At 45.8% G+C, this 13,926-nt stretch overlaps 1 protein-coding gene across 1 annotated transcript; it reads left to right on the top strand.

Moving 5' to 3' along the window:
• The first annotated feature begins 5,085 nt into the window (after positions 1-5,085).
• LOC121566798 (START domain-containing protein 10-like) lies at positions 5,086-13,701 on the top strand. The gene is made up of 6 exons (XM_041876679.2): positions 5,086-5,921; positions 9,959-10,106; positions 10,210-10,313; positions 11,928-12,045; positions 12,503-12,555; positions 13,179-13,701. The coding sequence occupies exons 1-6, from the start codon at positions 5,757-5,759 to the stop codon at positions 13,389-13,391; spliced, it is 801 nt and encodes a 266-aa protein (XP_041732613.1). The 5' UTR covers positions 5,086-5,756; the 3' UTR covers positions 13,392-13,701.
• The last annotated feature ends 225 nt before the right edge of the window (positions 13,702-13,926 follow it).

Raw genomic sequence — 13,926 nt, 5'->3', positions numbered from 1 at the left:
TGTCCGTAGTTTATGCCTGCCCATACCATAACCCCACCGCCACCATGGGGCACACACTGTCTGCCATCTGCCCGGTACAGTTGAAACCAGGATTCATCTGTGAAGAGCACACTTCTCCAGCGTGCCAGTTGCCATCGAAGGTGAGCATTTGCCCACTGAAGTCAGTTACGACGCCGAACTGCAGTCAGGTCAAGACCAGTGGCGGCTGGGTGAAAATATTCTTCGGTGGGGGCTGTGCCATACTTTTTTTTTTCCTGTAACCATCGCGAATATTTTAACACAAACTGCAGGACAGCAGTGCTCAGTGAAACATTCAGTAATTATTTAATGCCAATATTAAAAAAGTTGAGGCATTCTTACACAAAAACATATTACACAAACCCAAGCCTTTCATTTGCATTTAAAGTGAACTTTTACCATTGGTAGTAAACAGGCAACGCAACAGGCATGCTGTCAGAACAGAGTGGAAAGTGGACAATAACATGAAATTATTATAAAGTTTATAGGAAATCTTACACTGTATAAAAGGATGTATAATATAGAAATGGATATCAAGTGGATGAACTCAAACCTTTGACTGGAAGAATAGCATACAGTATTTTATGATCATACTAAATGTGACTAATTGTTAATGTGCTCCAGAACTGCAACAATTAATTGATACAAAACAACATATATACAGTAATATTAGCAAAGACACTATTAAGACTTTCAGAGTACCATATATAACTGGATTTTTTATGCTAAGGTCAACTATATACAAAGAAACATGCGGCCAGAGCTGCTCTGTGTGTGTGTGTCTGTCATCTTATTTGTACAGGAATTTTGCCCGTCTGTCCTTCTGAGTGGCAAACCTCTCAATGACCCTTTGATTAAAGTCAGGAATGTCCCTGACAAGTTTCTTCTCCATGGAGAGCATGGCCAGAGCGTTCAGGCGATCCTGTGTCATGCTGTTTCTCAGGAAGGTCTTGATCCTTTTCAGTGTAGAGAAGCACCTTTCTGACTCAGCAGTTGTCATGGGTGTGGTGATGAGGATCTTGAGGAGGCTGGCAGTCTCTGTGAAAGTGCTCTGAAGGTTGTTCTCCATGAAGAACTGGTACAGGGCACTGCACCACTACAAGCCTTGAACTCACTGTTCTCATAGATGAGGGACAGTTCGGTTTTGAGCTTGGCCTTGTTCAACATGGGGTACGCCTACGGTTGTTTCAAAGCGCTGTATCGGGAACTTCACACTGTGTTGTGGGAACAACTCTCCGTGCAATAGTGTTGCGCTGATGAGGTGCTGGGTGAAGGAGAACCTCTCTTTGGCATGACTCAGGATGGTATCACATACCTGTAAAAGATACATCATCAGCTTTAATTGCTAATAAGCTATTTTGATGCAAGTGATCCTGACTGACACATGCCTATGTCCAACTCAAGTATATGATTACCAAGGTGCTGATTGTTCAGGGTTTTGGCTACATACCACCAGGCCTGAAAAAAGTTCTATGGGGAAACACTGACAATTACATCACAACTTACCTCTATAGCCAACCTCTGTTGTTCTCCTGGTCCCAGCATCCTCCGTCGCTTGATGGGCTGTTGCTGCTCGTCAGATGCGCTGTCCCCACACAAAGAGGGAATTGAGGCCCTGGGTCCAAAAAATAAAGTTTAATTTGATAACTTGCAATCAGACTTCTTAGCTCACTGTAATTCCCCCCCCTCAACACACAACCAGTGACTTATATATATATATATATATATATATATATATATATAGACAGACAGACAGACAGACAGATAGTGTGTATATACACACAAACTATGTCTAGTAACTGCTTTTAACCTGTGATGTGCATAATTAACTGATGTACGTTAGTTGAAAGCCTTTTTCTATTACATTTGTGAGAGGGATGCAACATAATTTTGTTCTGCTGTGCAACTTAGCAATAAAGTTAATCTTCAATAACAACTAGGCCTCTTCTAGAAATTGACCTGGTGGACACCTGAATAATTATTACAAACTGTGTAGTACTTTCCTGCATTATTATCAACGTCTGATTGTGTCTTTTTGGACAAACACTTGTTCTCGTGGTCGAGTAACAACAACTGCGCTCCTTGAGTGACGGGGTGGTACTTGGTGAGAGAGGGAGAGAGACGACCCAAATTGAGGAGTAAACTAGAAAAACGGACGTTACATATGGCGGAGTGGCATTACCACATTTAACAAACCAAACATTGAAATACCGTTATAGAAGGTAAAGTAAAAACCCAAACTGGTCTGTGCATCAATACGGTATATAGTAATATATAGGCAACATACCGTAAATCCGTACCAATTATGTATCAGTTTTACATGTGACCCATATCAAATTTGCGCATTCACACTGAAGGAGCACACAAATGCAATGCTCATTTGGCGTGATTGTCGTGGTAACACAGGTGAAAAAAAATCCTGAATGGTATCCTAATGGCAGCCATTTTGGTTAGGGAGAAATACAAACAACTCTACTGCCATACATTCCAATTAGACTGAAGGCATACAGTTGTGTCCAAATATATTGGCACCCTTGGGCTTTTCTTAAATAATTCCCTATTTCTTCTAAAATCAGTTGAAATATGAGAGGAAAAAATGGGTCTCCACACCTTTAATTATATTTCTGTAAACTTAAGTTTACAATTGTAATTTAGAAAATATAGACAAATGTCATGGACTAAATTATTGGCACCCTGGAGCTAGTACTTGGTTGCAGCCAGTTTTGGCCAAGATAGCTGCCAACATATGCTTATTGTAGACATCAATGAGCTTGCTGCACCTTTTCTGCTGGCAATTTGGCCCATTCTTCAGCAGCAAACTGCTGTAATTCTTCAATGTTTGAGGGTTGCACTCCACCAACTTCTTTTTTTCAGATCTTGCCAAAACTAATGTGGTCCCGTGTAGCGTCAGTTGGTAGAGCATGGCGCTTGCAACGCCAGGGTTGTGGGTTCGTTTCCCACACGGGGCCAGTATGAAAAAATGTATGCACTCTTAACTGTAAGTCGCTCTGGATAAGAGCGTCTGCTAAATGACTAAAATGTAATGTAAATGTCTTCTCTTTCCTTTTAAAATACTAAAACAAATATAATTGTGACGGGCTCTATGATAATCACTCACTTTGATGACCAGACACATTTAGGCTTTTAAACTGTTGTAAGTGAACTATTCATCTTTCTAACAGCATCTTTATCAGCCAATAGTAAATATAGTTATTTACCTGATTGTTAGCATGCTTTCTGTGAACCTCTGGACAAGTGCTTTAATGAAGACAGGGTCGATGTTCCTCTTCTGCAGCTGGCTGAAAAGCATGTCCACATTTGGCATGATCTTGTGGAACAGTGCCAGGGAAAAACAGAAAGCCTCGTCTCGAGCATCCTCACAAAGCCCCCGCCTCTCTGACAGTCGGGGCATCAAAGTTCCCAGAGTCTCTGATGGTCTGGAAACACGTTAGGAGGTCATCCCTGTACTCGTACACAGTGTTGTGTAACTGGTAGCTGTCTTCAGGTGCTCCTCCAGCACACTGTCGAGGAGGCAACAAAATCCACTAAGCCCGGAAAATGCCGGGGTTGTCCGAGGAAGTCTCCTCGTGCCACGCATAAGCCAACTCAAAAGCCCCACAGAACTTCACACAATCGATAATTTTGGATAGAATGTGCCTTTTTTATCCACCTCCTCATTGTGTTTCCTCACCGCAATCCTGTGGCCGTCATCCAGCTGCGTAGCAATGTTCACCCTTTCCTAATACAGCTAGCTTTACAGAGTTGTCCATGTGTGCCCTGGTGTTCTCATGTTTCTTTACCTTCTCTGACAGGTGCTTCATATCCCTCACTCCGGTACCTGTCCATGCTGAATCTGACCCCGTTGCTTTAAAAAAGCAAGCACGGAAAGCAAAATAAAGCATTAGCATCAGTGCACCCAGCCAGCCAAGCCTTCCTGGTGTACCAGCTACGGGAGAAGCCGCGCATATACTGCTTCCCTTTCTCGCTAGCCTGCTGTCTGATTGAGAGGTCAGGTTGATCTGGGCCCAGCTCTTTCACCCGAACTTTCTCTGACAAAGTTCTCCTCTCAAACGGATCTTGGAGGAGAGATTTCACCGAGTAAGGTTGGGTCTTGGAGGAGTAACGCTTACGTTCGCCATTGTCGTCTAGTAAAAATGGCGCCACTGGAGCCCGGTCCTTATTTTATCAGGGCGGAGCTTGGGGCGATAAAATAATCGCCCTCCTTGGATTCGAATTAAAATCGCTGATTAGCTAGCATTTTATGTCATACATTCATATCTTAAATTAGCAATTGGCTTAACTGCTACGTAGACCCGCCTCCTCGGGGCACTTTCTGTATCGCCCAGAGCTGACGAGGCGTTTGACAGGCAGAGGAAAGGTTGCGAATATGATTTTCTATCATATCTTACACATATTACTGTGTGCATTCCATATTTCAAACACACAAATATTGACATACTGATGTTTTTATTATTATTATTATTTTTATTTTTAAAAATAATAATTTTATTTAAGGGGCGGCGCCCTAGCGCCTCTATCGGCCAGCCGCCACTGGTCAAGACCCTGGTGAGGACGATGAGCACACAGATGAGCTTCCCTGAGACGGTTTCTGACAGTTTCATCAGCTGTCCGGGTGGCTCATCTCAGACGATCACGCAAGTGAAGAAGCCTGATGTGGAGGTCCTTTGCTGGCGTCGTTACACATGGTCTGCGGTTGGTCTCTCAATGTTCTAATCTCTCAATGTTCATCTCAAAGTGCACCAAATTCACGCATGTTCATTTTTTTTTTGCATTCTCTCCCGGACCCCCTATTGGCTTTGGGCTAAGCATCCAATTGTCTTCAAATCCTACAAAAGTCACTTCCTAAAGGCATTCCTCCAATAGCCATCTCCCGCAGTAATGGTTCTGTTGTTGAAATAGATAGAAAAATAGTGAGAAAATAAACAACAACAGGAAAAAAGGGTGGAGGTAGGGAGGAGAGTACACGCTTGCTTATAGGACCAGGCGCGCTGCTGATTTCTGGTCCTTGATACAGGGATGTGTGTTCGTGCGTCTGTGTGTACACGTAGCCGAGTGGGCGGTTTCACTTCGATTGTCAATCTTTTATCGCTTCTCTGTGTGTCTCCAACGCTTTCCTCTCTTCCCCACACTGCACCATCAACCTCCAACGACGTCGAGGGACCATAGTGGGGCACACAGCGACGCTGGGGAACTGAAATGTAAACCGGCAACAATTGATCATAACCCTCGGACTTGTCAGGCTTTCATTTCCAGTCGAGTCGCCGTGAGACTGCAGAAACCTGAAATAGCTGCTGCGGACCATATTGAACTGAAATTGATTCACGCGAGAGGGTCAATAATGTTATAAGATTAACGCCGGAAAGCTTCCACTCATGTGATTGTATAGTTTATATGAAATATATTTTATTTTTATACCGGTGTTTTTGTGCTTGCTTCGTGTTTGCACAGTTTCAGTGATCCCGCGCAGCTCCCATTTCTAACACATCATCACTGCTTGCTCGGTATATGTGATATATTAAATTAGGGGAATAATTCACTCAGAGGATAGAGTAGTGCGTAGTTTAGCCCAGTCACTCCTCACCGGTGCCCGTTCGTCCCAGTTTGCCTCAGGATTGGGTCTCTTCGCCACCTGGAGTTCCCCTACCTCGGCTCGGTCTCATCGTTGTTCTTCCCGGTGAACTGCAGAAGAGCGAGCTCGCTCTCACCGGTAACAGATAATGTCGGGGGAGTCGGTGTTGATCCCGGACGACCGGGCATTCAGCAACTTCAAGGAGGAGTGCGGGAGCGAGGAGGGCTGGAGTCTGACCTACAACAAGACGGGCATGACCGTGTGGACCCAGACTATAGCAGGAGACGAGGAGAAGTCAATCCACAAGATTAAGGTGAGAACAGGGTAGGCCGGTACACAGCTGAATAGAATATGTGAGGAGCAGCGGGCACCATATGGGCTACCTCGGTCACACAGTCCCATAACAGGAAGTCATAATGGCCTAAATTCAAATCCTTTCGTAATATTACTCGAAGGAGGGCAAGGAAGTGTTATTTACAGGAAGAAAGTAAAGATAGATTTGAAAAGTATTGGGCCAGGGCCTGGGTATGGTGTGTGTTGTGGGTGCCAGCGTGTATGTATCCGGGTCTGTGGCAGGATAGCCGGCAAACAGGTGTTCACATGGAGTTGTTTGATGAAGGGAGGAGGGGAGAGAGGGAAACAGAAGGTCAACCAGGATGTGTGTGGACTGTACACGTGATTAATCATCTCTGACGTTACACTGTTGGAGCAGGCCACTTTAAACTCAGACAGGTGTGTGTGTGTGTGTGTGTGTGTGTGTGTGTGTGTGAGAGAGAGTGAGAGACCAGCTGTGTGTGATGTAAGAAGCTGCAGGTAGAAGTCTGTTCTGTTTCCCCATAGAGATTCCTGTTCTGCGACCTGTGAGTGTGGGCTACTCTATGACAGGTACTTTAACTGACACACAGACATTTTTGACAGACATGACCATCAGAGAAAGGAGCCTATAATGGGTCTGGTAGCTAGGTAGGCAGGCAGTAAACCTGTTATATTAGCTGTCATCTATCTGTCTCTGAAGTGTCCGTTGGCCTGATTTGCATAATGCCACAGTGTATAAAGTGTGCTTAAGGAGAGGCCTCGTCTTTCACTGCACTCATGCCTGTAGGGGATAGAGGTGTGTGTGTGTGTGTGTGTGTGTGTGTGTTTGCTCAGTTTGTATGCAGAGGTAATCTCTCTGTGTATTCATACAGGACAGGTGGACCTTCTCATAATAGCTCCACAAACAGAAAGGGAGAGAGAGAGAGAGAGGGAGGACAGTTATCACACATAGCAGGATACACACACTGATTGGGAGTAGCCCTCAAACCGTTACATCCTTGTGTGTGTGTGTGTCTCTCTAAACTCTTATGTAAATGTATATGTTGTGTGTCTCAGTATGGTTGTGTGTGTGTGTGTGTGCTCAGGAGGCAGTGATGCTATGATCCTGTTCTTCTATTTATAGACTGGAATAAAAGCATGGATGCTCTCCCAGCTGATGCATGTGGAAAGTGTGTGTGTGTGTGTGTGTGTGTGTGAGGCTGTTGTAGTGTTCTCCTCTCCCAGACGGCCAATAGCAGTGAAGAACAGTGACATGTAAAGTGCAGATGCATTGAAACCCCCAGAGGGAGGGGGAGGTTGGGGGAGAGATCTTTGTCCATCTCATCATCCTCATCATCATCATTAGCAGAATAATGATCATTATAATCAATAATCTATCAGCCGGTAACCATTAGTCATCCATATCATCAGCATCTCTATTAACCTCCCATCATCATTATACTGAGACACACGCACACGCACACAAAGGCAAGCCGAGCTATGCTTCTGTATATATGTGGGCGGTGTGTGTATCATATGTGGGTGGTTTGACAAGCTGTCAGACTGCTGGCTACTGTTTGGACTTTCCCCAGCACACACACTCCCTGAGGACTGAGGGAAACCTGATGGCATACAGATCCACTCATCCCATCTCATCCTTCTCTTCCACATTCCTCTACCCCTGTCCAGCAGAACAGATGAGCTTTGACAGGCCAGAGGGAGAGGGGAGAGGGGAGAGAGGGGGAGAGGGGGAGAAGGGGGGATGTTTGATTAAACGCAGCTGACTGTACTGCAGTCTAATGCAGGGGGAAGGGTGTGTGTATGTTTGAGGTTAGAGGTCGTGTATCATGTGACTGTGAGCATGCAGTGTCTAGTCCACAGGACTCCGTCAATACATACACACGTGTACTGCCAACATTGACCTCGCACACATGGGATTTCAGTTTACTGTTCACACGCACCACAGTTTAGTCTCCATGTCTCGTCAGTTTAGTCTCCATGTCTCTCCGTCTCTCCGTCTCTCTCTCTCTCTCTCTCTCTCTCTCTCTCTCTCTCTCTCTCTCTCTCTCTCTCTCTCTCTCTCTCTCTCTCTCTCTGTCTCTCAATTTCAATTTAAGGGCTTTATTGGCATGGGAAACGTATGTTAACATTGCCAAAGCAAGTGAAGTAGATAGTAAACAAAAGTGAAATAAACAATAAATATTAACAGTAAACATTACACTCAGAAGTTCCAAAAGAATAAAGACATTTCAAATGTCATATTATGTCTATATACAGTGTTGTAACAATGTGCAAATAGTTCAAGTACAAATGGGAAAATAAATGAACATAAATATGGGTTGTATTTACAATGGTGTATCTCTGTTCTCTCTCTTCTCTCTCTCTCTCTCTCTCTCTCTCTCTGTCTCTCTCTCTCTCTCTCTCTCTCTCTCTCTCTCTCTCTCTCTATCTCTCTCTCTCTCCTGCCCTCATCAGTAGAGGAGTGTACTGAATTAGTTTAATAGAATTACAATGATAGTCTTCTCATTCTCTCTCCCTCTCCCTCTCCCTCTCCCTCTCCCTCTCCCTCTCCCTCCCCCTCTCCTGTTTCAATCTGCCCTGTGGACACAATCGCTTCATTATTCTCTCAAATCCATTGTGACTTTTAAGTCCTTAGTCCAACACACACACAGAGAGAGAGTTGGGTTACTGAATCACTAGTGAAACTGCAGTAGTACCTGATAACATAGGTCCTCATGACCATAGAAAGTAGTCTGTATAGACTACTACTGGACACGGTTCTGTGAGATACACTCTCTCTGAGTCTCAGTATGGACCCATAGTTAAGGTTAGAGTATAGATTTGCTTGCCAGACCCACAAGGCTGTTGAGAGATGGGTTTCCCCATATAGTGAACTACTTTTGGTCGGGGCTATCCCCATGTGGCTGTGATCGAAAGTTGTGAATGCTATGGGTTTCTCCCCTCCCCCTATCTTCTGTCTTCTGTCTGTGTTGTTGTGGTGTGGAGTATTCCCTTGGCTGAGGTAACCATGGAGATGGCGTTACTGTAGGGCAGTTTTGCAGGCCTCTGGTGTGCGTGTGTGTGCATGCGCGTGCGCGTTCTCACTTTTTAAGAGCCTGACATTGGCATAATTCTGTGCCCCCCACACACACACACACAAACAAGCTCCTCTTCTCTCTTTTCTCTCTCCCCTCTCTTCTCTCTCTCCCCTCTTCTCTTCTCTCTTCTCTCCCCTCTCTTCTCTCTCCTCTCTTCTCTCTCCCCTCTCTTCTCTCTGTTCTCTCTCCCCTCTTCTCTCTTCTCTCTCCCCTCTCTTCTCTCTCTCATTTCTCTTCTCTCTCCCCTCTCTTCTCTCTTCTTTCTCCCCTCCCTTCTCTCTTCTTTCTCCCTTCTCCTCTCTTCTCTCCTCTCTCCCCTCTTCTCTCCCCTCTCTTCTCTCCCCTCTCTTCTCTTCTCTCTCTTCTCTTCTCTCTCTTCTCTCCCCTCTCTTCTCTCTCTTCTCTCCCCTCTCTCTCTTCTCTCCTCTCTTCTCTCTCTCCTCTCTCTTCTCTCTCCCCTCTCTTCTCTCTCCCCTCTCTTCTCTCTCCCCTCTCTTCTCTCTCCCCTCTCTTCTCTCTCCCCTCTCTCCCCTCTCTTCTCTCTCTCCCCTCTCTTCTCTCTCCCCTCTCTTCTCTCTCCCCTCTCTTCTCTCTCCCCTCTCTCTCCCCTCTCTTCTCTTCCTTCTCTTCTCTCTTCTCTCTACCCTCCCAAGCCACTTGATTAAGGAAGGTTATAACATTTTCCTCCATGTAGCTGTGCGTTTGTATAGTGTTAGTTATTTATAGTTTAGGTGCTGTTGACTAGAGACACATCTGTGTACACTGGCCGGCCCATCTCTTCATTTAAACACACACACACACACACACACACACACAGTAGTGTAAGGGATTTGGCGTCAGGGTGGTGTCAGCTGTGTTAGGAAATGTATTTTGTTGTTGTTTGTGTATGCACAGTATTTATTTAAAAGTGTGTGTTTGGTCGACTAACGGTAAGAGAGTGTGTGTGTTTCTCCTGTAGTGTCGGATGGCGTGTAAGGACGTCTCATCTGAGACCATGTATGATGTTCTCCATGACATCGAGTACCGTAGGAAATGGGACGCAAACGTCATCGAAACCTTTGACATCGGAAAACTCACTGTTAACGCAGACGTGGGCTACTACTCCTGTACGACACATATACGCGCACACACACACACACACACACACACACACACACACACTCTTGGCGTTGTGTGTGTATGTTAATGAGGCTCCTCGTCTGTGTCTAGGGAAGTGTCCCAAGCCGCTGAGGAACCGTGACGTCATCACGCTGCGGTCCTGGCTGCCCATGGGCAGTGATTACATCATCATGAACTACTCTGTCAAACATGCCGTAAGTATAAACATGTACAGGGAGAGAGTGTCCTGGTCCAGAAACCTGTACTATACCCCCTACCCCGTGGCTCTCCAACCCCGTTCCTGGAGAGCTACCCCAGTTGGAACTAACCTGATTCAGCTTATCAACCAGCTAATTATTCAAATCAGGTGCCCTAGACGATGTCTCCAGGAACAGGGTTGGAGTCTTGGATAGGGTCAGTGGATAACCAACTGGTTGTACAACGTTCTGCAGGTAGAAACATTTGAGATAGAACAGACCTGCAGGATATTTTCCTCAGTGGGAAACAAATGCTACAGTAGGACTGTCCACTCTATTTGAATCGACATGCTGTAGATGGACATGTCTTGGGGTATCTTTAGTGGTTGTGTGTGTGTGTACGTAAGTGCAGTTTGATAAAGGTGGGTCATGTGTGTTTAAGTGGAGTATTTGCTTACTCTAGTAAGACTGTGTGTGTATTAGTTGACATAATCCTCTGGCATTTCAATAAAGCTTTATCGGTCCGTGCCACTGCTAACGTTGGATAAAGCCTGTGTGTGTTTGCTGGATAGGGCAGTGGCAGCTCAGGGTTAGATTACTCAACACTCAGACAGTACAGTGGCTCTGCCCTGTCCAAGGGTTTGGTTTGGAATCAGACCTCTCTTTTTTACTCCTCTCTCTCTCTCTCTCTCTCTCTCTCTCTCTCTCTCTCTCTCTCTCTCTCTCTCTCTCTCTCTCTCTCTCTGTCTCTGTCTCTGTCTCTGTCTCTGTCTCTGTCTCTGTCTGATCAATATTAAGTTGGCCTCTCATGTGACTGCTGCTGCTGTAAGCTTCCGCATTCCACACTCAGACAAACCTGCAAGACACTTCCAAACATACATCCAGACATACACAGCTACTTTGCTCACATTGAGTTCATTGAGAGGAATGTGTCAGAGTTGACTGTTATTGGACTAGGCAGGGCCAGCTTCAGGAACAGACAGAGATGCAGAGCGGAACTAGGATAGGAACTGTGAGTGAGAATCCGTACTGTCACTTTACCCCTCCACAATATTGTGCAGTGAACTCCTGATAAGTGAATGTCATCTTTTCAATTTAAACTCTGTTTAAGTGCAGGGCAGTTCATCATTTTATTTAAATACATTTTGGTTGAATGTTCTGGCCATATAGTGCACTCATGCAGAATGAACCCAAATAACTGGAGTCAACTGTATCTCCTGAGTGGCGCAGTGGTCTAAGGCACTGCATCGCAGTGCTAACTGTGCCACTAGAGATCCTGGTTCGAATCCAGGCTCTGTCGCAGCCGGCCGTGACCGGGAGACCCATGGGGCGGCGCACAATTGGCCCAGCGTCGTCCAGGGTAGGGGAGGGAATGGCCGGCAGGGATGTAGCTCAGTTGATAGAGCATGGCGTTTGCAACGCCAGGGTTGTGGGTTCGATTCCCACGGGGGGCCAGTATAAAAAAATAAAAAATAAAAATGTATTCACTAACTGTAAGTCGCTCTGGATAAGAGCGTCTGCTAAATGACTAAAATGTAAATGTACAGCAGTTGAACTGTCAGTGGTTGAGACCATTTCCTCAGATGGGGTGTTCTGTGCTAACTAGGGCTGTTCCACTGTGTATTCCTGTAGAAATACCCCCCCAAGAAGGACATGGTACGAGCGGTGTCCATCCAGACTGGCTACCTGATCCAGAGCCATGGACCGAACCACTGCACTCTGACCTACCTGGCACACGTGGACCCAAAAGGTTATATATGCCCCCCCCCACAGTGGAGGCTGCTGAGGGCAGGACATCATAGTAATGGCTGGAATGGAGTCAATGGAATGGTATCAACCACATGGAAACCACATGTTTGATTCCATTGACTCCATTCCAGGCATTATTATGAGCCATCCGGTGGTTAATGTGCTTGGAGAGTTAATGAATGATTCATACTCAGGACCTTCTTTCTATAGCAATCGCCATAGTAACTATGGATCTGTAGGTCAGGGTCTGTCCCTCTCATCTCTCTCTCTTTTTATTGCTCTTTCTCTGTTAATCCAACTCTTTTAAGATCTTAAAGCTCTTGATAATCTCTCCATCTAATTATCTCTAAATCACCCCTTGTTCTGGTGTGAGCATGTGTGTGACATCTGTTAACAGTGAGTGATTTGACCGTGGATGACATGCCATGGTGTAACATTTAAAAATCCCCCCCCCCCAGGTTCACTACCCAAGTGGGTTGTTAACAAGTCTTCCCAGTTCCTGGCTCCCAAAGTAAGTACATTCCAGACTGCTTATCCCTACACTGCCCAGCATTACACTCCCACTGTACACACTCCCACTCCCATAACCACATTATAATGCTGAAGCAAGGAGAGGGAGAGAGATGGGTAGCAGGCATGTGTGAGTGGCTGTGTGTCTCCATGCATAACCCTCTCACTCAGCAGAGTCTGGTTGTCAGGTCTTGGGAGACACGGGAGAACACCTATGTATAATGTATGATCCATCCTACACTTCCCTGGGCTAGAAACTGTGTGTGTGTGTGTGTGCTGAAATAGGCCATGGGATCTCAAGGGAATGAGGAAAGATGAGGGAGAGCCCCTGATATCTAGATCTCAATCCGATAGACAACACACTAAAGCACAGCAGCCAACTCTCTCTCTCCATCACTAGGTTACTACATGGCACAGCAGCCAACTCTCTCTCTCTCCATCACTAGGTTACTACATGGCACAGCAGACAACTCTCTCTCTCTCCATCACTAGGTTACTTTATGGCACAGCAGACAACACACTACTGCAAGAAGCTCTCTGCTGTTTGTGTTCCTTTTTAACCCTGGCTAAATGCAGATCTCTGTGTGTGCGTGTGTGTGCGTGTGCGTGTGTGTGTGCGTGCAGGCGATGAAGAAGATCAGTAAGGCGTGTCTTAAGTACGGCGAGTGGAAGCAGAGACACAACCCAGGCTTTAAGCCCTGGCTCTACCCTGAGCAGACTACACTGCCCACAATCTCTGTGTCCGAGCTTAGCATCCAGCACGCAGACAGCCTGGAGAACATTGACGAGAGTACACTCAGCGAGATGCAGACGCGGGAGGAGAGAGACAGCGACTAACACCACACACACACCTCAGTGAGATAAGAGAGACAGTGACACAAACACACAACACACACTTTCTCTTTCCTCTCCAGTCAGTCTCTTTGTCCTGAATCTCTGCCCCTATTGCCCATTATACCATGTGTCTCTGGATCACATGGCTGTCTCCTGTAAAGCATCCTGAACACACACACACACACACACACACACATTCACAAGCCACACACACACACACAGGTTCGCTCTCTGTTCCTCAACACTACAGATGTATGAATGAATGTAGAGTTAAATCTTAAATACAGATTCCTACAAAGGTTTTCATATTTCATTTGTGATCCGAGTCTTTCTTAAACTTTGTGTGTGTGTGCGCGCGCGTGCGTGTCTGCGTGTGTGCTAAATGAGGTCTGACAAATGATTGACCTGATTTAACAGATTGTTCTGGTCTGAATCCATCACAAATACACACACGTACAGACTGTTTAATACCACTACTGCTGTGTGGCCTAGTTGGGAACAGGGATCCCCACTCTGGGTTGGCATGGCAACTCCCTGC

The sequence above is a fragment of the Coregonus clupeaformis genome, chromosome 5, assembly GCF_020615455.1.
Source record: "Coregonus clupeaformis isolate EN_2021a chromosome 5, ASM2061545v1, whole genome shotgun sequence".
Lineage (NCBI taxonomy): Eukaryota > Metazoa > Chordata > Actinopteri > Salmoniformes > Salmonidae > Coregonus > Coregonus clupeaformis.
The sequence above is the reverse complement of the archived record's forward strand: the minus strand, read 5'-3'. Positions and strand labels throughout refer to the sequence as shown.